The sequence below is a fragment of the Kogia breviceps genome, chromosome 13 (genome assembly GCF_026419965.1).
Source record: "Kogia breviceps isolate mKogBre1 chromosome 13, mKogBre1 haplotype 1, whole genome shotgun sequence".
Taxonomy (NCBI): domain Eukaryota; kingdom Metazoa; phylum Chordata; class Mammalia; order Artiodactyla; family Physeteridae; genus Kogia; species Kogia breviceps.
This window is the reverse complement of record NC_081322.1, coordinates 74,907,392-74,932,840: the sequence shown is the minus strand read 5'-3', so window position 1 is coordinate 74,932,840 and position 25,449 is coordinate 74,907,392. Positions and strand designations below refer to the sequence as shown.

Here is a 25,449-nt window from a genome sequence, read left to right as displayed (position 1 = left end):
AACCAGGGCAAATCACTACCATGCACCAGTGATATGAGGGCCCGGGCACCACATGTTACGTGCTGCAGAGGCATTAATGACCTTTCCCCAGTAGGCTATGTCCTAAGGCTACACTTTTGTGGAATGTTTTCAATAAAACTGTAGTATTTCATGATAAAATATGCTTTAAAAATGAAATGTCTTATCTCTCCAGCATCCAATGTTCGTCTTTACAGACTTTCCCAAAGTTTCAAATTCCTTCATGTTTTCTATAGATGCATAGTGAAGTTACCCCCCAATTAAAATGTATATAAGTGGCATACTGCATAATAATAATAATAATTAATAATAATAATCTTTCTCAAACCACAAGCAATCCCATTTTCTATCACGTTCCCACTGACACGTGTTTGCAGGTTGCTTTGCGCTCCGGTGGGGACACTACCGTATGACACTTTTATAACTTCTTGATTGGAGACGGAAGATTCCTAATTAAGAAGCAAAAATACAAAATGAATGTTTAGCAACCCTGACAAAAACATTGGTTAATTCAATAAAACCCTCAGAAAGTAGATTTAGTACATCTACATGAGACCAGCATTCAAAAAATAAAATCATTAGTTAAGTGGATGCTTTCAATACTTTACATGTTTCTAAGAAGTCAACTATTAAAAAGATCTCATATTATTGTGCTACTTAGTCACAAGAGAACTGCAAATAGCAATCTGGACACCATTTAAACAGAAAATATGTTTTCATTACAAATACCTTCTTGCCTCCAGAAAACCCTGCCTATTCACAAGTTTCATACATTTTCTCTCTTGAGTATACAGATCATTTTTAACACCCGTTTCCTAACATGAAACCTGAAGGTTAATACTCTGAAGCGATTCATGCATTTGTTTTTAAATTGTGTATTCTAAAAAGGAAATGTGACATACATTAAATCAATAGTTAATATCAATCCTAAATTGAACATGTGGAATCAGATCATCACTCCATTTGAAGATGAGAATGAAGGGAAATTAATTCATATTCCAACTAAAGGAGATTTAACCGTTAACAGCTAATAATAAGGAACATTTATGATCTGCTTACCATATGCCATGCACAGTTCTAGTGATTTAATTAATCTTACCAGACCCAATGATGTGAGTGGCTATCATCCTCATTTTACTGATGAGGAAACCAAGACATAGAATGGTTAAGGAACTCACCCAGGTCACAGGTCCACTAAATGCTGAAGCCAGGATTTGAAGCCACTCTGAACTGCTTCCTTTGCTCTTAACTCCCTCACAAAATAACCTTTCAGTTTTCTAGGAGGTGCTCAATCAATTTTTTTGTTTTTAAATGTTCTCATTCTGTTACCCTTCTCTTGATTAAAACAACAAAAAAATTTAATTATTATTTTCTTATTAAGACTTCATTTTTTTAGCAGCTTAAGACTGACAGCAAAGTTGAAGGGAAGGTACAGAGATTTTTCAATATATCTCCTACCCTCAAACAGGCACAGCCTCCCTCATTATCAATATCCCCCACTGTCATATTGTGACTTACAGGAGACAGATACTTGGTCTTCTTCCCAGCCCTGGTACAGGGCTCCCAACCCTTGGAATTTGGAGTGATAGGATAATTTTTTGTCACTCATTAGGAATTCCTTCAGAGCACATCTGGGTTTATGCTAATGAGGCACCTAGGCTGGGGCTCCTAGATAGCCTCAGGATGGAGCGGGTCACCAAGTAATTAGAGGGTAAGAACTTTCAGTCTCACCCCACCCTTACCCCCCAACCTCCTTGAAGGGAAGAGGGGCTGGAGATTGAGTTCAGTTACCAAAGACCAGTGATGTAATCAAGCATGCCTACATAATGAAGCCTCCATAAAAACCTAAAAGGACAGAGTTCAGAGAGCTTCTGGATTGGTGACCACGTGAAGATTCCGGGAGAGTGATGCCCCAGAGAGTATGGAAGCTCCCTGCCCCTCCCCACCTACCTCACCCTAAGCAACTCCTCCATCTGGCTGTTCCTGAGTTATATCCCTTCATAACAAACCAGTGATCCAGTAAGTAAACTGGTGAATCTAACAAGTAAATTGGTTTCCTGAGTTCTGTGAGCTGATCTAGCAAATTAATGGAACCCCAGCGGGGGATGCAGGAACCTCCAATTTATAGCCAGTCGTTCAGAGGCACAAATAACAATCTGGACTTGCGACTGGAAGCTGAAACAGGGACAGTCTTTGACACTGAGCCCCTCACCTGTGGGATCTGACACTAGTAGAGAGTGTCAGACATGAATTAAACGTGTGGGAAACTCCGTCAGCGTCCACTGAGAATTTGAGAATTGCTTGGTGGTGTTGAAATAAACCCATCGTACTCATTAGAGTGGAACCTTTGTTACAGCTGATGAACATACAGCATCACATCATAATCACCCCAAATCCAAAGTCTGCATTCCGGTTCCCTCTTGGTGGTGTACATCTATCTATCCATCATTATAAAAATCCTCTGTGTTCCACCTGTTCGTCCCTCCCTCCCTCCAACCCCTGATCTTTTCACTGTATCCACAGTTTTGCCTTTTCCAAAATGTCATATAGTCAGAATAAAAAACTTTTCAGGTGGGCTTCTTTCACTTAGTAATATACATTTAGGGTTCTTCCACATCTTTTGATGGCTTGACGGTTCATTTCTTTTTGGCACTAAATAATATTCCACCACACTTTATTTGTCCATTCATCTCCTGAAGGACCTCTTGGTTGCTTCCATGTTTTGGCAATTATGAATAAAGCTGCTATAAACAGCTGTGTGCAGGTTTTTGTGTGGACCTAAGTTTTCACCTTCTGCGGGCAAATACCAAGGAGTGCAACTGCTGGACTGAATGGTAAAAATATGGCTTAGTTTTGTAAGAAAACGCCAAACTGTCTTCTAAAGTGGCTGTACCATTTTTCATTCTCACCAGCAATAAACAAGAGTTCCTGTTGCTCCACATCCTCTTCAGCATTTGGTGTTGTCAGTGTTCCAGAATTTGGCCATTGTTACAGGTGTATAGGGGTATCTCATTGTTTTGTTAAAAAAAAAAAAAATTTTTTTAACCCTGCGCATATCCAAAACAAGGACATCTGTAAAATTGTTAATGGTTTACCTTTAAGTGTGGCCTTTAAAATCCTCTGAAAATGGATGTAAGCCTATAGCGAAGATACTTATTCTTAAACTAGAATGTTCCTTTCTTCTTTATAACAAATAACTTAATATTGAAACGCTCTATTTTTAAGAGTGCCCAAAAAAGCATAAAACCATTTTTTAGCTCTAGTGTGAAAAATGTATCGGTTGACAGCAAGTCTTAGGCAAAAGTACTCAAGTCCCCAAAATTAACTAGGATAAATTTTTAAAGTAACTAGGGCTCAGGATACATACTAAAATTTTTTTATTCTGCCCTTCAATGATACTTTTAGTTAAAATTACAATTATATGCATTTCTTTTTCTTTCCCTTGTAATTCCACTTTTAATTCTGCATGCCAGGACAGAAAATGAAGCCACAGCCACAACCAGGCACAGAGTGATGTGTAGACACACTGGACCTTCTTCACTCACTACTCACTGTAAAACCCAACAAACAATGGATGAAGCAACAAAATAAACCATTAATCAAATCCACGTCATAGACACCAAGGAGAGCCGCAAAGTATCTCTATGGACACATGGAACAAAAGTCTACAGAGCAGTCATTATAAACTCAAACATATTCACGTTTTCACCAATCAGCTTAGAAAGGTGAAAGACAATAGGAGATCTCTTCAGAAAAGAAAAAATTAGGAATTACAGAGAGGAGAAACTATCTTATTATCAAGCTTTTGTCTTCCAGGTCTCTAAGATACTCTAAGGCCTGGGTCTCCAATCTCCATGCCCGAGTCGTCTCTATTACAGGGCTTAACAAGCAAGAAAAAATACAACCTAGGTTATCTCTATGAGGCATCTCAACTCATAAAGAATTAATGCTACCCAGTGAAACATCTTATGGAACAAAGGGTGGGACACTAGACAGCTGCCTAGGAGCAAAGCTAATGAGGAACAGACCTACAAATTTCAGGTCTCATTACCAAATTAAATTAATAAATAAATGAGCATACCATCTGAGAAATGACAAATCCAGGTCATCATCAAAATACATGTTATCTCAAAATTAGTCTGAAGCTTTGGTTAATTCTTTTAGTCTTAGTCTATACTCACTGGTATTAAAAATGGTAGTTAATTCTTAGTCTTAGCCTCTATCCACCTAAGTTCATTATTTTGAGATGAATTTTATTTCTACCCTAAGAAAAGAATGTGTGTAAACCATGGGTAAGCACGTCGTATATCACAGTGGGATTATAATGGTTAAGTCTAAAGCATAAAGTACTTAAAAAGAACACATTAAGTAAACCGCTAGTTACAGGTTTTCCTCTTATGTCCTTTGCAAAACTGAGCTACAGCTTTGCTTATGGATCAATATGCCCAACTGAATATTTCCCTCTATTTCACTGTTCTCTAGAATTAGCTTTTTTAAAAAAAAAAAAAAAATTTTTGTCTGCAACGGGTCTTAGTTGTGGTGTGCGGTATCTTTCATCGCGGCGCAGCACGTGGGATCTTAGTTCCTCAACCAAGGATCAAACCCACGTCCCCTGCATTGGAAGGCAGATTCTTAACCACTGCACCACCAGGGAAGTCCCTAGAATTAGCTTTTAAAAGATGGTATTAAACATCATTTAGCTATAGCGTTGTGTGTATATTGTTATAAATAATAATTCCCCTCTTTAAGGAACCAAATCATTTACTCCAGTATAGAGAAACAGGTAAGTAGATATGTGTACACACACGTGTCAAGACAGATATTTCTTTTTTAGAATGAAAAAAAAAAAAAAAAATCACAACACTACAACATGCCTAAAAATCTCTTGCATTACCCCAGCCTACTCTTGAGCGTAAAGGAATTTATCAAAAGTAAATTACCATGAGCAATCCTTGACTCCTTATAGAATAAAATATGGGGACTAATAGAAGCCAGGTGATAGATAAACTGGTATGTTTCATAAACATTTAATCCAGCTCTCATCTTCTCCTGCCTGGATCACTGAAGTAGTCTTCTTCCAAGTTCATCACCAACTCATCACCCCCCAAAAGTCACTTTTCTAAAAAGTGATCATGACACATGTCCGTTTAAAATTCTCCAATGGCTTCTCACTGAAGCCAACAGAATGATTACAGCTACTTCAGCACTCAGGACCCGGCACCCACCTCAGTGCTCTCCGCTCTCCCATCTTTCTTTCCCTTGGCTCTGTCCAGAAGGCCCTTCCTCTCTTCTTTCCTCCTTAGCCCTCACTGGGAAACACCTCTCAGGTAAAGCCTACTCACTGCCAGGGCCCAAACTGAATGGCATTTCTGGGACTGGACTTCCTGCACCAGCACCACCGCCAACCCTCCCCAACTCTGTGCTCTTTGGGGCGAGCTGCACACCACACCGCAGGACTGGGTATTTAGGGGAGGGACAGTGGATGCTGTTTTTCCTACAGAACTACTGTCTTTGTGGAAGTCAGGGGCATGTGCAGCTAGTACTTAGCTCAATAGCTTAAGCAAAAAAGACTGACAGTCAATAGATGTCTCGATAGAGATGTGAAAGAATGAACGATAAAACTGCAACTAGGCGTTAATTTCCAGGAAATAACACATGATGCAAATCCCAGCTCCTGTTTACTGTCTGGGTGATTCAGGACGTGCACATTTACCTCCCCCACTGTAAAACGGGGACAATAATGCTCACTGGTCACCGTGAGAGGACCAAGTAAGGTAAGTTTGGTAAGGGCCCCGCACAGCACCAGGACTCAGACCTTGTGAGCACTGCCTTCCCCTCCCCACGTTGCTGCATTCTATCATTGAAAGTTGAGAGTCAAGGATGCTGAACAAGGATGCAGAACAAGCCCGGTGGAAGAGGGAAGGGTGACAAGGTAGAGAGCGGCAAATGAAAGCAGGATGTGGGAAGACAGGAGCATGAACACTCGCTGTAGTGCAGAGGCCTCTTTTTAGCTTTATTATTATTTTTTTTTTTTTGGCTGCTCCTTAGGGCATGCGGTATCTTACTTCCCCCAACCACCAAACCAGTGCCCCCTGAATTGTGAGCACGTCTGTCTTAACCACTGGACAGCCAGGGAAGTCCCAGAGCCTCTTTTGACAGCAAATTAAGGACCCCAGCCAGAACTGTAAGACTTAACTTTGGCAAAGAAGTGAAAATCGGGGGGTCTGAGTACTGGTTCCTATGCTGCTGCCTCAAGCCCTTCCATCCCTCCGCTCTAAATGAGGGAGTTCAGGACTCACTTCCAAGGTCTCTTCAGTCAGTGTCTTCTGCTACATCACCCTGCAATCTCTCTACTTATATAAAAGCCATAGGCTTTCAGCTGGCTACCAGGGACAAAACATCAAGATGAAGTCAGAAAATTGGAAACTGGGGCTGACCCTCAGATGCCAAGACCTAAAAAATTAAGTCATTAGCTGAAGGGCTTAACTAAGGTAAGACACCACCCAGAGAATATGTAAACTACACACTGGTCTGTACAAAGGAGTTTGCATTTTAAAAGCCCTCTAGGGATCTCACTGACACCTCCCCTCCCCTACACTTCACCCAAAAATACAGAGCAAAAGGAGGGTCTTTTAAGGAAGAGGACTTCAGTAAACAGCAAGACAGAATGAACCTAGCCAATAAACTTAAACAGAATGAACCTAGCTGATAACTTAACCTAAAGAGAAACTTAACAGATAAACCTACTACATTCTTTTCTGTAGCTTGAATAGGAATTAAGAGTAGGGGAAGGTCCTCCAAGTAGAGTTTGTCTACACAATGGATATTTTCTAAGCATTGCTAGGAAATGGGTGTAAATTGTAGGAACATAGCAGGGAAATGTAAGGTTTGGGGGAGGTGCATCTTGCAGGATCCTGCAAACAATAGTTACTTACTAACTCCCTTCCTCTCCCTTCCCAGTGAGAACAAGTAGCTTTAAAGGCCTGATTCTGCGTTTAAGAAGTCCTCGAATTCTGGAGGAAAAATTCATGAACCATCACAAGTTACCAAATGGATACTTGGGGCTGAAAACATGATCTACCTCATCTGATAACCTCAGCAATTCCTACTCTTAAAAAAAAAAACAAAAAAAAAACTACTCTCCCCCACCCCAAAAAAGAAAAAGGAATGCTTTGTCTGCAACCAGGGAGTAAAGATAAAAGAGTAGAATCCCATAGGATTCTAACTTGTTCTGCACTTCTCAACAGAAGTCTAAGCATGTCATCGTGAAAGGTGACAGGCTTTGAAAACCCAGGCAGACCACACGTTGCCGAGTTAGACAACAGAAGAGCGTTATTTCGCAAGAAGGCCACGGTTTAATTACTCGGGGTTTACAAACATTTCGCAATTTGCCATTACATTTTCAGTGGAAGTGCCAGGATTTAAGTATGCATGACGCAACTGTCCAAGTGGTAGCTTTGGCATAAGCAGAATTTATTAAAGTCTTCATAAATGTGCCCCGTTATAGCCGGGGCATGAGTCTTTACAGAACTGTATTTTGGAGTGGCTCCTGAATTTAAGAGTACATACTTTTTTCCTTTTTCACTCAATAAAAGCATTTTCTCAGCACCCAGTAAGTCCTAAGCCCTGCCAGTAGAAGAATGAGTGAAATACAGACCATGCCCTCCAGGCCCTCACATCCATAGTGGTTTTGTAAACTCATTTTCTCTTAACTCTCTATTTACATATTCACTTGTTAGCATTTTGTTAATTCCAACACACTCAAACATTTTCATGCCATAAATGATACTACGACTTCTCTAAATAAGCGTTTTGTTAGCAATTATATAAAAGCAACAGATTGGTGCTGAACTGGGCAGGACTGAATTAATTTAAATGTAAAATGTGTCCCAAAGAACTCAAACAACCATCCTGTATTTACCAAGATCAATGCCTCTGGGGCTACCCTCTCCCCGCTCCCCGGGTTAGAACCAACAAAATCCAAGGGGGAAGGGATGCCGAGGGCTTCTTGCTGTACTGCACCTTCGGGAAAGAGGAACTGTGCTCATTCATTTAAAAAAAGTTTTAACCTAATAAGCTTTGCAGTTTACATTTTTACACTAAGAAGAATCTAAAAAAATAAAGTAGCAACTGTGCCTGAAATCTTCTAAGTATGATGTCTGGACGTATAATTCCCCTGCTACCTCTACTCTCCTAATCTTCCAAATAGCATGTGCCTAAAATGACTGGATGTCATTACATTTCTACCAAGTTGATCTGGGATAGTTAACTACGGAGCATCACGGCATCAGGCTCCTGAGTGGTGGAGGTCAGAGAACTGGGGTGCAGCCTGACATTGCCACGAACAATGTATATGTGCCAGGGATCAAGTCACTTCAACCTGTCTAGGGTGACAGATGATTGCAAAATGCCATATTTTAAATACAAAATGAAGGAAATGGTGTCTTTTATCTCGGTAAGAACACAGAAAGTCAGCTGTCAGTTGCGCGTCTTGATACATTCTTCCGAAGATATAGTTTCTTATAAACACTTGGATGGCAGCTTTCTAAAAGCAGAATAAAGATCCTTTTCCCCTGGTGACTTCTTACAGGCACGTACAAAGGACAGCAGGTAATCTATGTCTTCTTTGTCTGCTTTTTCACTAGGGAACAATCTTGATGCCCAAGATTTAAAGCAAAATAAGACCTTATAAAAGATGGGAAAACACGCGTGAACACTACCTGATCGGGACAATCTTTACTGTCGTTCAGCCTCACACGGAACTATTAGCTCCGTAAGAGGCACGTATTTTCTTTTCTCCTGCATCTGCCTTTTGAATAACAGGTTTGGGCTTCTTGAGCCCCACCCCATCTTCTAACTCAGCCAAAGAACACACTGCTACAACTGACCCGACAGCACTGGAACCTGCCAGGAAAGGGAAAGCAAATCTTCAGAAAGCGGTCCATGCCACCCCGGCCCCCAAACGACCCTGAGCCCACACTTCAGTTCAAGTGAGCATCTCTAACCCTTCCCTCCCCAGCCCGCACCCTAGTAAGGGATGCACTGTGAAGTCATCAAGCCCATTTTCTCAGTGCCTGAAAATTTACAGAGTGAGACCTAAGCAAGAAATAACAAGATAAGCTTCCTGCTTGAGAAACTTAAAAAACAATCTATCACCACAACTTCTATATATGTTCATCGGGTTTTCTGGAATTTCACTGAAGGCCCATATTCATCAGTAATGTTCAGAAAATGCAAAAAGCGTTAACTTAAAATTTTTTTAAATATATATTTTTTAAACATTGGAAAGTCATTCTGAGATGGCCCACACTCTATGGAGTGCGTATCTCCCTGAATAAATCTGCTTTCAAAAAATAAAGTAATTAAAATAAAATAGCGGAGAGTGAGACGAGAAGATAGAAATCTTTGACCAACCTTCCCTGGCTCTCTGTACAGGAATAATCATAAATAACAAAGAATACCTGAAAGTGGAATAACTGGGACTTTAGCATGTCTGGAAAGTTGAGACACAAGATCATTTGCAAGAAAAGAAACAGAAAGAGAGCTATTATTTATTAAGCACCTACTATGTATCAGTATGGAGCACGAGCTATATTTATCAGCTTAGCTAAATCTCAGAAAACCTAAGAAGCAAATCTTTGCCTCCCTTTTCAGGTGATGAAATAGAAGGTCAGTGGAGTTGGGTACCTTGGCCAAGATCATGCAGTCAGTCAACGTGAGGGCTGGGATTTGAATCCAGGCCAACTCATTCCAAAGTCCAAGAGCTTAATTACTGTGCTAAAAATGGTTTCATCATTACCAAAGAAGAGTTTTCTATAAACGACACCTCCTCCTATTTAAAACAACAACAACAACAAAAAACAACGCCAAGTAAATCGAGAGCCTCTTCCAGTGATCTACACAACTCCCAATTCCGAATCTTTCCATTGAAACTGACTTTTTAATGTATGGAGTAAGATGTCTGACTGTAAGAACCCCACCCATGTGATCCCAGTCTACCTGCCTACCTATAGCTCCACCAAAGCAAATCTACTAATTCCTCAAGGCACTGAACCCGGAACAAGTTAAAGCTTCATCCTCCATGCCTAAAAACTATTTTTCAGAAATTATGCCAAATCCATGGGCGGGTTTAGTTAGTGGACATTTCAAAATGCATGACAATACAGATTTCGAAAAATAAGTCTTATTGTGTTTAGTCCCAAACACATAACAACAAATATCCTGTAATTCTACAAGTTGAAAAACTGCAAACAAAGTAAACTTTCCGTGGTTCTGAGTAAGGAGGTGATTGTTTTCCTCTCCTGGTCAGACAACGCATGGTGAAGAGATAAACATCCGTAACATCAGCCTCTTCCCAAATCCGACTGTGAAAGCACATCAGCCAAACAGTATTTATTTACATCTATTCTTTGAAGGACTCTGTCTTTTCCACACCAACTTCTCAGCAGGTGTCCCAGATTAAACTGTGGAATATCATACCCGATTGTTTAAAAAATATATCTTTGATGTGATCCGTGGCTGGCTATCTTTTAAATTAGGGTTTGAAATCCTAAACCGTGTGTATTTAACCCCCTAAGAGCTAGAGCCGAAGAAGGACGACCCCGAGGGGTGGGCTTGTCGAGTCTGCGAGCGCGAAGGCAGCGCCGGGGCGCCGGGGGGCTGCCTGCTCCCGGGTCCCGCGACGCGCCCTCCCCGCGCCTCCGCTTCTCCAGGTAACTCACCAGGATGCCCATCACGTCGGTCCAGAGCCGGGAGAACGCCTCGGACAGACCAGCGCCCGCCTCAGGCTCCGGTGCGGGCTCGGCTTCGGGCTCGGGCGCCGCGCCGGCAGCTCCCGCGTCCTCCTCCATGGCCGGGTCCCCGGGGCGCCCTGGCCCCGCAGCCGTGCGCGCCCGGTCCCCGGCACCGGTCCCCGCCCGCCGCGTCACCACCGAGCCGCGCCTCCGCGCCGCATCCCCCGCGGCCCTGGCCTCCGACCCGGCGGGGGTCCCCGGCAGGCGCCCGCACGTCGGCTCTCGGTGGCGACGGGCCGCGCGGCTGACAGGTCCAGAAACTTTCCCAGCCCGGCTCGGCTCAGCTCGGCTCGGCTCGGCAACCCGGTAGCAGGAGGCAAAGTTCGCACCACCGAGTTTTACGGCGGGGAATTCTGGCAGCCCAGAAGCAATGCAACCCGCTGCAAAGGCGTCTCTTCCTGTGACGGGGACCGACTAACTAGGCACGAGACTCATTTCTTCCAGCAAGTCTGGGCAGGGCCCCGCGGGGGGGACCGCGGCGCCTCTGGAACTTGGAGGGTACTTCCCGGGCCCCCTCTCTTCAAAATGAGCTCTTCCAGCTCCACATGACTCTCTCCCCTTGATGCTAAAGAAAGCGTTTAGCAACAAAAGGTGCTCTGATGTCAGGCTCTTTGCATGGAAATGAGCCACAGACAGGAGAACAAATCGCCTGTTGAAAGAGCGGCCGCGCTGCTGTCTCCCGCCTGCACAAGTTTCCAATCACGCTCTTCACTGAAACAGTTTTGGTCACAGAAACTCGAGAAAGTTAATCTTTAAGCTGCTTCTGCCGAAGGAGTTCCCAAGTAGTGTACGCCGCACACCTCGCCCCTCCTGAGGTCAAGCGACCTCAGGAATTACAGCTCTGCCTCCGGCAGCCAAGACTTGGAAAAACAAGTGTGAAAGCTTGGGCACGAGCCATTGTTTGTATCGTGTTTATTACAAGGGGGGACATTTTGGTTCCTGGGCGCCCACAATGCCATGCATTGCTAGGGGTGGCAGCTATTTAGGGGGAACGCGCTTTGGGTTTCAATGGTTCCTTTACAGTAAGGGCATAAGGAAGGGTCTTTTTCAAAAGGAAATGTTATGGTTGTAGCCATTAGGCCAACACACCTGGGGCCCCGTGTGTTTTTCTAAGGACAAGATCCATGACGGATTTATTTTATGAGGGAAATAGCCCTGTAGAGGCATTTCTCCTTTTGTGATTATTTCTTTAAAAACCTCTCAGGATTCTCCCTGGGAGACGACAGTCCACGTCACATCGGATCTGGTGATTGATCACTTTGTGAAACAGTTCAGAAACTACGATGAATCGCCCCTATGTTAAAGGACTGAGTGGTACAAAAACCCAGGTGAGGTGCCCCCGGGAGAGAGCCCTTGCTTGTTTTAGAGGGCTCTGGCTGTTGTTGTTTTTTCCTTCTGAGCCCACATGAAAGGAGGGGTACAAGATCACGTCCCTTGAAATTCCCCTCCTAAAGCATTAATTACGGGATCCAAAGGATGAATAGCCCTTAGAGAAAAGTTCAAAATAATTGAAAAAAAAAAAACCCTTTTTCAAAGGTAATTAAATTTATACGCATAATCCCCGATGACAAAGAAAAAGAATGCAAAAGTTTCCCCTTGATAGGAAGGAGGCATTGTGTTGAAGTGGAGTGCTGGGTGCTGAATCAGTTTGACCAGGCCTGGTGCTTTTCCCTGAGCTGATGCTGGAGTTAGATCAGGTGCATGTTCTAAGATGCTGGGAATCCAAATAAATTCATTAAAGCATTGGTGGGCTTTATTATTATTATTACTATTATTACTACATCTATAACGACATGAAAATAAGTAAATGATAGGAAAACGTAAAATAACCATTGAGTTGATTTTATGTATACTTAAGAATTTCAATGTATTAGCCATGTGGTACCTTACTCAATTCAAGAAAATACAAACGAGGGGACTTCCCAGGTGGTCCAGTGGGTAAGACTCTGTGCTCCCAATGCAGGGGGCTGGGGTTCGATCCCTGGTGGGGGAACTAGATCCCGCATGCATGCTGCAACTAAGAAGTCTGCATGCCGCCACAAATAAGACCGAGCACAACCTAAATAAATAAATATTTTTTTTTAAAAAAAGGAGGGCTTCCCTGGTGGCGCAGTGGTTGAGAATCCGCCTGCTGATGCAGGGGACACGGGTTCGTGCCCCGGTCCGGGAAGATCCCACATACCGCGGAGCAGCTGGGCCCGTTAGCCATGGCCGCTGAGCCTGTGCATCCGGAGCCTGTGCTCTGCAACGGGAGAGGCCACAACAGTGAGAGGCCCGCGTACCACAAAAAAAATAAAAATTAAAATTAAAAAAAGGAAAAAGAAAATACAAAGGACAGTGCTGCTTCTACTGGGGGCAGCTAGTTTTCTGCATCAACACCTTCTGGCAAGTGACTGAGCATGAAGCCAAATAAGCAGGATGGTCGGTCAGGGCAGGACTCTCCAGCACCAGTCGTGAGTCTTTCTTCTAGACTCATCAGATCACCTGAGGGCAAAGCATTTAACTTTTCTGTGCTGCAGTTTTCCCATCCTAGAGGAGGCAAGGCCACACGAATTGCCATGTACCTCCTCAGAGGTGATATTATATTTCAGAGTCATCTAAAGATAGGTACCATTTTGCAACAATACAAACACACATATCAATATAACTAAATTTAGCCAGCATTTTGGTACTTAGAGAATCAAGCTACCCTAGATATTTAATCTCCTTGTCCTGGCATTCGCTAATAAATGGATAAGAAAATAAGTAATACATTTGAGGGGGAATGTTGGTACCTACAATTTTGCTGTCTGTACATAAATATGAAATTTTGAGCATTTTTCTACTTGTAGTACATAATAATTTTTTTGATCATCTGTAAAATAAGCTGAACCTTTTCGCTTATCAGCTTCATGATGCTTCTACTCAAAATGAGTCTGATTACTTCTCCCAAATTGAGTCTTTTCTCCTTTGGTTAATGTCAATCTTCCAAAAATTCCTTCAAGGGCTTTTTAACAAAATATAAAGAATAATTAGCAACATCACAATCATCATCAAACTATTTCAGGGCCCCATAGGGTACTGTTTACAAAGAGCTTTTTATAATAGAATTATAAACCATGAGGATGGGACAGGGCATTGAAGGTGATCTGGATCAAATCCCCCATTTTTAGGATGAAGAAATGGGCTCCAGAGAACTTGAATGATCACTCCAAGTGAACTCAACTACACTGAGCAGAATCAAAGTCAGACGACTTGATCACTTTTAAAAGTTCTTTCATCTATGTTGTAATTTATTTGATTCCCACAAAGCTCTGTAAGGTGGGCAAGTGTAGATGTGCCATTAAAGACATGTATAGGGAAAGTATACACACAGGAATCCTGCTCTCTCCTTTTCTCTTTCCATCAGGGCTCTCCCTCATCCAGCTCTGTGGAACTGTTATGATGTTGGTAAGTGACTTCCAAGGACAGAAAGGGATCTAGAAGAGAATTTTCTAGACACCTAGTAGAGACCCAAAAGTTGACTGAAATCAATTCTGTGGGTTCTGGTAAACATTTATTGCAACGGACTATCAGAATGCAGTCAATGAAAGTAAATATTGGAAATGCACCTACCTCAATAAGTGTTACTTCTTGGAAAATTAGTGTCAGTCATACAGCTGCACATATATGCGTGCAGCACGTAAGTACATACATACACACATACACATATAAATGCAAATACTGGATTGCTTTGTAAAAAATTGTTTCTTACTATGTGGCAGGATTGCAAGTTTAAAAGCCACTAGTCAGGCTTCCCTGGTGGCGCAGTGGTTGAGAATCCGCCTGCCGACGCAGGAGACACGGGTTCGTGCCCTGGTCCGGGAAGATCCCACATGCCGCGGAGCAACTAAGCTCGTGAGCCATGGCCGCTAGGCCTGCGTGTCCGGAGCCTGTGCTCCACAACGGGAGAGGCCACAACAGTGAGAGGCCCGCATACCGCAAAAAAAAAAAAAAAAAAAAAAAAAAAAAAAGCCACTAGTCTAGAAGCTTCAGGGTGTTGCCTGCAGTCTACTTAGGACATCATTTTGACATAAGAAAAGTAAAAAAAAATCTATTGCCTGGCAGTAAAGGTAGAGTTTGGCAGTAACACAAATATAATGGATTCAGGACAGAGCCCAGTTTGAATTTTCACTCAGGTTTCTATAAGACATTGGGCAAGTTATTTATCTCATCTGTAAAGTGGGATAGTTCATCTACTTACTACAGTTGCTATGAGGTTGTGTGTGAAAATGCAGGCAGTAATTCTCTATGAATTAGAACTTTTCCCCCCCTTTCCCTCCGCGTATTCACTCATACCACGAGGTGATATCTATAAAATTTCCTTGTTCATACCTGTCTCTTGGGTCACATAAAGGAGTACTTCCTAGCCCTGGGATGTGACTGCTGAGTGGAAGGGCTGGGTGGTTACCTCTGGCAAGGTGGAGTCATAAGGGCTATTCACTTTGGAAGTAAAGGTAGTAATAACAGTAATATCTATGTTATTTATTGAAAATCAATTCTATGTCAGGCACTGTGTTTGATGTTTTAAAAATATTTTGTTTAAACTTTAAATAGACTTTATGACTTCTCACTACAACCCAACCCTCCCACCCGCTCACTTCCCACTCCAGTACTCTGTTACATCCATCCATTGGTTCAGGCTACCAACCTCAGAGACATGCTTGAATCCTTCCCACACCTCACCATCACTCCCATCTAACCATGGACAAGCCCTGTGGATCCTACTTCCTAAATATGTGTCAAGTTCATCCACTTCTCTCTGTCTCCACTACCGTGCACCACCTTAGTCCATACTAGCTCCATCTTTTACAATGTTTTATCTAGATCAGTGCTTCTCAAAGTGTGGACTCAAGAACAGAAGCGTTAGCATTACCTAATTTGTTGGAATTTGTTGGAAATGCACATTTCCGGCCCCAGCCTCCAAGCCCACAGAGTCAGACACTCTGAGGATGGGACCAGTGACCTGTATTTTAACAAGCTCCCCAGGCAATTGTGAAATCTGCTCAAATTTGAGAGCCACTTGAAACTATGGGAATGTCAGAATAAGGAAAAGGAACACATTGCCAAGGGAAGGTGAAGTTGTAAAATATAATATGTTGAAAAACTAAACCAGCGGATTCCTTTTTAAAATTAACTGGTATAAGAAACCATCATGAGATATGTGAATGGAGATCCCCAAATCAGATGTTCAGAGACATTTGGCTTTTAAGGGCAGACAATAAAATATTAAACGTATTTATTGCAATAAAGTGTATTATCCATAAGAATAGTACATATTTTAGGAACACAGCTTCATTCAAACACTTGTTATTTTTTAAAAGACAACACATTTTCTACAGAAAAAAATGTGAGATTAAGCAGAGATTAATAGAGAACAGACTTGAGGGCACAGTGGGGGATGGGTAAACTGGGACGAAGTGAGAGAGTGGCATGGACATACATACACTACCAAACGTAGGGTGGATAGCTAGTGGGAAGCAGCCGCATAGCACAGGGAGATCAGCTGGGTGCTTTCTGACCACCTAGAGGGGTGGGATAGGGAGGGTGGGAGGGAGGGAGACGCAAGAGGGAAGAGATATGGGGATATATGTATATGTATAGCTGATTCACTTTGTTGTACAGCAGAAACTAACACAACATTGTAAAGCAATTATACTCCAATGAAGATGTGGAAAAAAAAACCAGAGATTAAATCCAAAAGATTATAAATAGTCCTTTTTTTTTTTTTTTAACCATGCTGCATTCTGAAATTGAGCAAAGAAAACAGATAAACTCATTTAACTTTTGCCTACGGCCAGCAATCCTCTCTGGCACGCTAACTCGGGGCATTCCATAATGCCTCCGGGGGAACTAACTTCAAGGAAAGATTGAAATGCCAAAACATTTTCCCCCTTGACAATCCCAAACACATTTTTTCCACAACTGCTTTAAAAGTGAGCCAAACCCCTGCTAAAGCATTACCTGTTTAAAAGCCTTTTCATCATAGAGTATTTGGTAAGAGAGACTGAGAAAAGAGCTAAGAGCAAACTAAAGAAAAATTAAAACCAAGTGAAGACAACCCAAACAGCCTAGGGAGAGAAGGTAAATAAACCAAATGATGATTCAGGGCTATAAATACTCTTCTCTGAAATCTCTTCTTCCACTCTGATAAGCAAGGTCACTAGCCTAGCCAGTTAGGTTTCCCTCTGTGCTGATGCTATGTAAACACCAAGGTTCTGCCTGGGAGTTATTCCATCAGGCATAAAACGACCTGACCGACCGATATTTCATTTTGCATAGTTGGGTCAGACTAGGTAATTTCTAAAGCCATTTGTAATTCTGAAATACAAGGATTCTGAACTATTCAGTAATACACATTATAGACAAGAAGCAAAAGACTCTGAGTGGGGTACCAGCACTGAATTCACAGTGTTGCAGGCAAAGGACCCAAGGACTTCAACTCACCATGAAATAACTTCTGAATTAACATAGGAGCAGTGTCTCCTGTGGAGAGATGTGAGATTCTCAGAGAGCTACCTGACACTGAAAAGGAGAAGAAAAGGAAGCATGGAGAGGGAATGGTCTTTAGAATCATACTCCCTGCTATTTATCTTTTTAACTTAGGAGAGTGTAAGAAAAAAAAAAAAAAAAAAAAGGAATGTGTTAATAAGAGATGAAAGATTATATTAAATATTTCCAAATTATGCAAGAACAGTGTAAAAAGCACAGCTGGGAAGTATCATCCACCAACCAAACTGCTTCATCAATCTTGTCTATTTTATAAACTTTACCCAATGAGAATGCCTACTTGGCTGTCTCTATTGCTTAAACATACTTGTGAAAAATACTTTTTTTCCTATTAAATGTAAAAGCTCCAGTTAACACTATTGCTCTGCTTCTTTGAAGTGCAATGTTACATACATAGAGCAAAAGATTCTCACTCACAAAATGAATCCAAGAAACCATGGAAAACTATTACAAATCTTACCCAGAATTGAAGTATTATCCAGAATACTTTGGTTGAACAATGAGAAAAAATAATTTATAATTAATGACATTTGCATATGACTATTAAAAAAGGAGGGAGGCATTGAGCTGAGTATAACATTCCGGAAAAAATATGCATTGACTCATTAAAGCAAAGGAAAGTGTGATAACCTTTTCACTACTCATCTTTTTAAAGAGTCACATATTTACTATATAAATTACTTGAGGAAGAACCACGAGTCTTAGATGCAGTGCCCAGTCTGACGGTAATTCTGTATACAGCCTTGCTTTACTCTGTTCTGTGTCTTTCATGGGGAAGCCAATATATTGGGTCACAAGGAGCAAGATTTTTATACTCCTAAAATGTACCTGTTGGTTATTGAAAAGAGACACTCCCATTCTTGTTTCTAAAGGAATAAAGAAAGGAAGGAAGGGAGGGAGGGAGAAAGGCACGGAGAGAGAGAGAAACAGAAAAGAAATCTCCTAACTTTCCCTTTAGCTATAAAGTTCTATCCTTTTAGAATCTCAGAAACATATCTTCCTTCTTACGCAATCTAACTCCCTTCCTTTCCATGTATAGTAAGTTTTTCAGTCTCCCCTTAGTCATTCAAGGCCATTTTCCTCTTCTGGGTTCTTTCTTTCAAATTGCATTTCCTGTGACACACAGAGGCACACATGCATGTGGGTGCACACACACACAAAGGCTCAGTTATCTCAATTTTTCTGAGCCGCCTTATACAATTGAAGATATAAATAAATGAACTTGGTGAAGAACTCATCAAAAGAGATGGCACCATGAGAATGTCTCAATGAGCTTCTCACATGTAGAGAGAGAAATTTGAGTGACAGGACATTGGGGTCATGGCTACTTCTTTAAATAGTGCCTTGGTCAAGCTTAGTGAAACAATTCCCTGTTTTGGGAAGCACGTAACATGCTCTGCTCCTATGGTGAGTGCTGGCTGGAATGGGGATTGAAATTTAAGAGAAATATTAATATGGATAAGCAGGCCCCAGATTTTCTGCACCATTTCCCTCTCAAGGAACACAAATGTTTTTAAAGGAGCAAAAAAGTAGGTTGTCTAGGCATAAATTTTTCCTATGCCTTATAAATGAAACAACTAGGTGCTAGCTCCTCTTTATCTAATGAATGTTCTCAAAAATCAGATGATGTTGATTCCAATTGCAAAGAGACACAACAAAGGCCCCTTGTTCTAGAAATGAGGTCATTTGGACAGTCTATCCATTAAGAAAAAGCCTATTTTGCTTTAAGAGGTCACCTATTGGGGCAGGAAATCCATCTTTCAGCCAGTGCACTAACATCTGGCCTAAGTCTTCTGGGCTGAAATGTCAATTTCCTGGTCTAAATGGAACACACATGAAAGGAAAAAAGATAAAAAATACAATTTTTTTTTTTTTTTTTTTTTTTGGCCAAGCTTCATGGCTTGCAGGATCTTAGTTTCCTGACCAAGGACTGAACCTGGGGCCATGGCAGTGAAAGCCCCAAGTCCTAACCACTGGGCCACCAGGGAACTCCCAAAATTCTCCAAAAAAGAATTACTCTTTAGTGATCAAAACAAATAAACAAAAACTGTATGAAAATTTTATTTCTTTCTATAATAACTCCTGAAAGGTAAAATTAAGAGGCTAGAGATTAACAACAGCAAAGGGACAAATCAATCATTCACTGGTACATTCATAAATAAATATACTTTAATTTAGAATGACTAATCATGATTCATCCCAAGCTGGGCCAGATTTGCTTTTGTATTCTACTAGGAGGAGGGGGAGGGGAGGAAGTATACTAACTAATTTAACAGGATAAAACTTTAAAAAGAGAAGTAGAAAAAAAAACAAAAAAAAACTAGGGCTTCCCTGGTGGCGCAGTGGTTGAGAATCTGCCTGCCGATGCAGGGGACACGGGTTTGTGCCCCGGTCCGGGAAGATCCCACATGCCACGGAGCGGCTGGGCCCATGAGCCACGGCCCCTGAGCCTGTGCGTCCGGAGCCTGTGCTCCGCAATGGGAGAGGCCACAACAGTGATAGGCCCACGTACCACCAAAAACAAACAAACAAACAAACAAACAACAACAACAACAAAAAAAAGAGAAGTAAAGGGAGGATATTTAACCAACACAAGAAAAAAATCTTCTCAAGCTGGTTAAGAGTGCCATAAAATATTTCATGTGTAATTCTTCTAAATAAGCCACTCAATTTATACTACTTTTTGTACCCTTTCAGAATATTCCATAGTTTTGACTGGTCTTCTCCTATTGGTTCAAATTAGAGAGATCCGGTCCATCATTCATTCATTAATTCATCAGGCAACAAACATTAATTGAGCTCTAGTTATATCTGACATCACGTTAGGTATTCACAAAAGACAGCCCTGGTTCTCAGGGGCATTTAATTAGGAGTGTAAAATCTGTATATTTTTGAAATTAAATTGTTAAATTGTCCGATTTAGGTTCACTTTATAATTAGTGGTGATGTGGAGTCTAGAAGGGGTGAAAATTGAGAAAAGGCAACTTTTCAGTCATACTACTAATCTAGGCAAGAGCTACAAGGATTCACAATGGGGGCACTTAGCACACGTACATGGGTTCCTGCCTGATCCCCCACTGCTTTTTCAGCTTGACTTTCTGTTATGATCAAACATAGAGTTATTTTGGAAGGCTCTTATCTACTTTTCCCCACATTCTCTGTATTTCCTATTTTCTGCTTCTCTGTTTTGTTCAGTCTGTTCATTTTCCCTGAAATACTCCTGCTTTCTCCCTCCAGCTTTGTTGAGATATAATTGACCTATAACATTGTGCACGTTTAAGGTGAACAACTTGTTCATTTGTTACACTTATATATTGCACAGTGGTTACCACCATACTGTTAGCTAACACCTTCATCACCATCGTATCATGTAATCACCATTTCTTTTTTGTGGTGAGAACATTTAAGATCTACTCGCTTAGCAGCTTTCAAGTATATAATACAGTAGTATTAACTATAATCACTATGCTATACGTTAGAGCCCCAGAACTTATTTGTCTTATAACTGGAAGTTTGTACCCTTTGGTCGATACCTCCCCGGTTCCTCCACCCCCAGCCCCTGGAAACCACCGTTCTAACCTCTATTTCTACGAGTTTGGCTCTTTTAGATTCCACATATAAGTGATATCATACAGTATTTGTCTTTCTCCGTCTGACTCCTTTCACTGAGCGTAATGCTTTCAGGTTCTTCCACATTGTCGCAAAGGGCATGATTTCCTTCCTCCTCATGGCTGAATAATATTCTGTGAATCTATCTATCTATCATCTATCTATCTATATTGACATCAATATCAATATAGATATCTCACATCTTCTTTATCCATTCATCTATTGACAAACACTTAGGTTGTTTCCATAGCTTGCCTACTGTGAATAATGCTTCAATGATCATGGCAGTTCAGATATTTCTTTGAGAAGCTTTTCCATTCCCTTTGAATATATACCCAGAAGTAGAAAGGCTGGATCATATGGCAGTCTTGTTTTTAATTTTTTGAGGAACCTCCATACTGTTTTCCATAGTGGCTATAACAATTTACATTCCCACCTACATTTCACAAATGTTCCTTTTTTCTCAGGTATCCACAGGTGATTATGATGGGTAGTAAGGGATGAAATCCACTGGTGTAAGTGAGAATGTAAAACTGAGAAAGACAGAACTTGGGGAACACCAGCATTCAAGAGAACAACATGGGGTGATGACACAGTGTCTGAGTGAGAGCAGTCCCAGGGGTAGAGGATCATGATGGCATATGATGTCAAGGAATTTGAGGGTAACAGGAAGATGGGAAGGATCAGCAGTGTCCAACATTATGGGAAAGTCGATAGGAAGAGTATCAACTGAACGTTCATTTTAGCGGTCTCTAGTAACTCTACTTAGCCAGTGCAATTTCATTGTACAGGAAGGAGTAGAAACAAGATTGCAGGAGAGGAAATGATGGGAGAAAAGTAGGTGAAGAAAGATAACAGAAGGGATCACAAGGTTTGAAGAAACATTTTTAAGCATGTGAAAGAGTTCAGCGAATTTACAAGGCAAGCAGAAAAGGAATGGTAGAGGAGGAGAGATTGGAAATTTAAGAGAGGGTGGTACTAGAGTAAGATTCCAGAGGAGATGATGGTGACGATAATAATAATTTATATTTTTTGAGAAATTATTGTTGGCAGGATTCTCTTGTACAGAGTCCAAACAGACTACCCCTTTCCTGTTAACACAGGTTTCCTTCTCAATAATACAACAAAATTGATCAGATTTAAGCATTCTAAGAAAGAATTACATTCTAGTCACATTTTGCTGATGCTAGACCCGGACCATCTTCACTGGATTTTAAGATTTTTACAAATCCTCATTCATACATTTCAGATATTTCAGTTCAATAAGCATTTACTGAATGTCTATTCTGTACTTAGTGGAAGGTATTTAAGCATTGGGGAGTATGGAAGGTCACAGATTCTGATCTCGATGAGCTTAGTCTTGTGAGGGAGACACATAAATACTCTCAACCCAGTGTGATAAGAGAATCCATAGGCCCTTTATGAACTGAGAGACTGGATGGTCATGGGGGCCTAGAGGCATCATGGCAGCCTTCCTGTAAGAGGCTTCATCTGAGTTAAAACAGTCTCAAAGGAAAGGTTGAAATTAGCCAGTCACGCTAAGCTGGTTTCAGACTATGAGAACAACAGGAACAAAGGCACAAAGACATAAAACAATATTATGTGTTGGAGGAACTTGAAGTTCTCTGTTTTAAAAAATGCTAGTGAGGGAATGAATAGCTAGTCCAAAGCTCAGAGAATGAGATGGTCAGTCACACTGCACCTAGTCTGCTGTCAACTAAAGAGGTTAGTCTTAAGGCTCTGGGAGAGCGGCATCCTTTGTATTTTACTGCTTCCTGATTTCCTTTCTGAAATGGTAACCTTCATTTTACTTCCCAAGTGCACTATCTACTGCTGAGGGTCCCTGGGCTGAACAGGCAATGCCAACGCCTGCAATAACAGAGTACACATGAAAAGTCACGGCCACATTAGGGAGAGAGTAAAATTTGTAACACTTCACTAATGTGCAGGTCATACCTGCCCAAAGGCCATGCTGATTCTTTTTCTTTCCAATATTAGTAAATGGGCCACCTCCCTTGATATTTCCTAGCAGCAGTACCAAACAGCTTCATGCAGAGAATCTCGTCCTAGATCTCCCCATCAACACTGTGATGTGAAGTAATTTGCAATCTTCCTGGTTCTTGGGGTCCTTAACTCTAAAATGAGGAGGGGGGAGATATTAGAGGTCTTTTCCATTTCTAATGTTCTGTAATACTGTGAGTGAGTATTTTGGTGTAGGAATTGTCTTAGGGAATAAGGAAGTAAGGAGATACCAAAAGTCTGGGAAGGAGGAAAATGGCTTTCCTGGTTAGTGGAAGGTATTTATGTAACAGATGGTTAAGCCATCTGGAAGATACCCCTTATAAGAAATGGCTTATGCATGCATTCTTGATGAGGCCAAGTGTTCCTCAATTCTCCATCTAGAAATCAAGCAGTATCTTCAGGAAGGTGGCAATGGAACGTGACTGACATAAACAAAATTACAAATGTAAATTGGTACAAGATTCAGAAATATGGTAGGATGCATCAAAATCCATAAAAATGTTCATATTCTCTGATCCAGTATTTAGACTCCTGGGAATTTATCCTGGTAAATTATTGGAAAGGAATCAGAAGCTCTGTGCTCAGAGGCTTATTACTGCACTTTTTATAACATTTAAAATTTAGAAAGAAGCTTCATATTCCACAAGAGAACAATGGTCAAATAAATGATGATATTGAAGGAATAATATCTATTGATTAAAATGTCAATATAAAGAACATGTAACAGCATGAAAAAATATCCTCTGTATGAAACACTTAACTCTGAGAAATCTGGAGTGCATGTGTGCAAAGGTGAGATGAGAATCTAGAAATATTATATGCCAGTGTTTGTAATTGAGTAGGAACTCAGTAAATATTTTTTGAACAAGTAAGTAAATGAACTAAAATGAAAACTGGTGATGCATTAGGATGATGGGATCCTGAATTAAATTATCTTTGAAAAATTTTCTATTTTTGTTACTATGTTGTTTAATGATAAGGACAAAGTTAATGAAGGTTAAACATTTATTAAATGTTTATTGTGTACAGATCTGGTCCTACAGATAATATATTTTGTAATGTTACTTATTCATCACCTTCCGAAACATGCCTGCTACTTTTCCACCTCCAGATTCAAGCCTTCACGGAGCCAATTTCAATGCCGGCCGGACATTTGAATGAATGAATGAATACCTCAACAAATGAGTGGCAGAGGTTGAAAAACAAGATACTGGTACCTTAAACCACACAGTCTCTGGTGTGCTGTATGGTCAGGAATTCTCAGTACTCACTCAAAGTCCTAGACTTCGAGATTCTCTATGTAAATAACTGCAAGAATTGGAAGGATTGAATTACTGAAGCTGAGAGACAAAGAAAGAGTTTTTCTCAAAACCCTGTCTCAGAAAGCATAACCTTGGGCTTCCCTGGTGGCGCAGTGGTTAAGAACCTGCCTGCCGATGCAGGAGACATGGGTTTGAGCCCTGGTCCAGGAAGATCCCACATGCCGCGGAGCAACGAAGGCTGTGCACCACGGCTGCTGAGTCTGCACTCTGAAGCCTGCGAGCCACAACTGCTGAGACTGCATGCCTGGAACCCGTGCTCCTCAACAAGAGAGGCCACCACAATGAGAAGCCCATGCACTGCAACGAAGAGTGGCCCCCGCTCGCTGCAACTAAAGAAAGCCCGAGCTCAGCAACGAAGACCAAACGCAGCCAAAAAGAGAAAAACAAATACCGTATGCAGCCAAAAATAAAATTTTTTAAAAAAGAAAGCATAACCTTTTCAATTACTTCTGATCACTCTTTTTTTAAACTAATTAATTTATTTGTGGCTGCACTGGGTCTTCATTGCTGCACGGGGGCTTTCTGTAGTTGTGCCGAGTGGGGGCTACTCTTTGTTAAAGTGTGTGAGTTTCTCATCGCAGTGGCTCCTCTTGTTGCCGAGCACAGGCTCTAGGCACGCGGGCTTCAGTAGTTGTGACACGTGGGCTCAGTAGTTGTGGCTCGCAGGCTCTAGAGCACAGGCTCAGTAGTTGTGGCACACAGGCTTAGTTGCTCCGCAGCAAGTGGATCTTCCCAGACCAGGGATAGAACCCGTGGCCCCTGCATTGGCAGGCGGATTCTTAAGCACTGCGCCACCAGGGAAGCCCCTTCCTATCATTCTTGAATGCCTCACTGTTTTTTTGTTTTGGGTTTTTTTAATTGGGGAATAGTTGCTTTACAGTGCTGTGTCAGTTTCTGCTGTAAAATGAAGCAAATCATCTATGTGTACACATGTATCCCCTCCCTCTTGGATCCCCCTCCCACCCCCATCCCACCTATCTAGGTCACCACATAGCACTGAGCTGAGCTCCGTGTGCTATACAGCGGGTTGCCACTAGCTATCTATTTTACACATGATAGAGTATATGTGTCAAACCTAATCTGCCAATTCATCCCACCCCCCTTACCCCCGTGTCCACACGTCCATTTCCTATGTCTGTGTCTCTATTCCTGCACTG

At 41.5% G+C, this 25,449-nt stretch overlaps 1 protein-coding gene across 11 annotated transcripts in view; it reads right to left on the bottom strand.

The window, feature by feature from the left end:
• SASH1 (SAM and SH3 domain containing 1) overlaps positions 1-25,449 on the bottom strand; it is a 668,710-nt gene that overhangs the window by 182,062 nt on the left and 461,199 nt on the right. For 3 of the 11 annotated variants that reach the window (XM_059083440.2, XM_067010982.1, XM_067010992.1), the window contains exon 1: positions 10,740-10,909. The exons of 6 other annotated variants lie outside the window; for them this stretch is intronic. In XM_059083440.2, coding sequence (XP_058939423.1) covers positions 10,740-10,868 — 129 coding nt within the window. In that variant the 5' untranslated portion in view covers positions 10,869-10,909. Of the gene's footprint in view, positions 1-10,739; positions 10,916-25,449 lie in introns of those variants that run through there. 2 more of the 11 variants (XM_067010985.1, XM_067010986.1) reach the window with 2 other exon arrangements.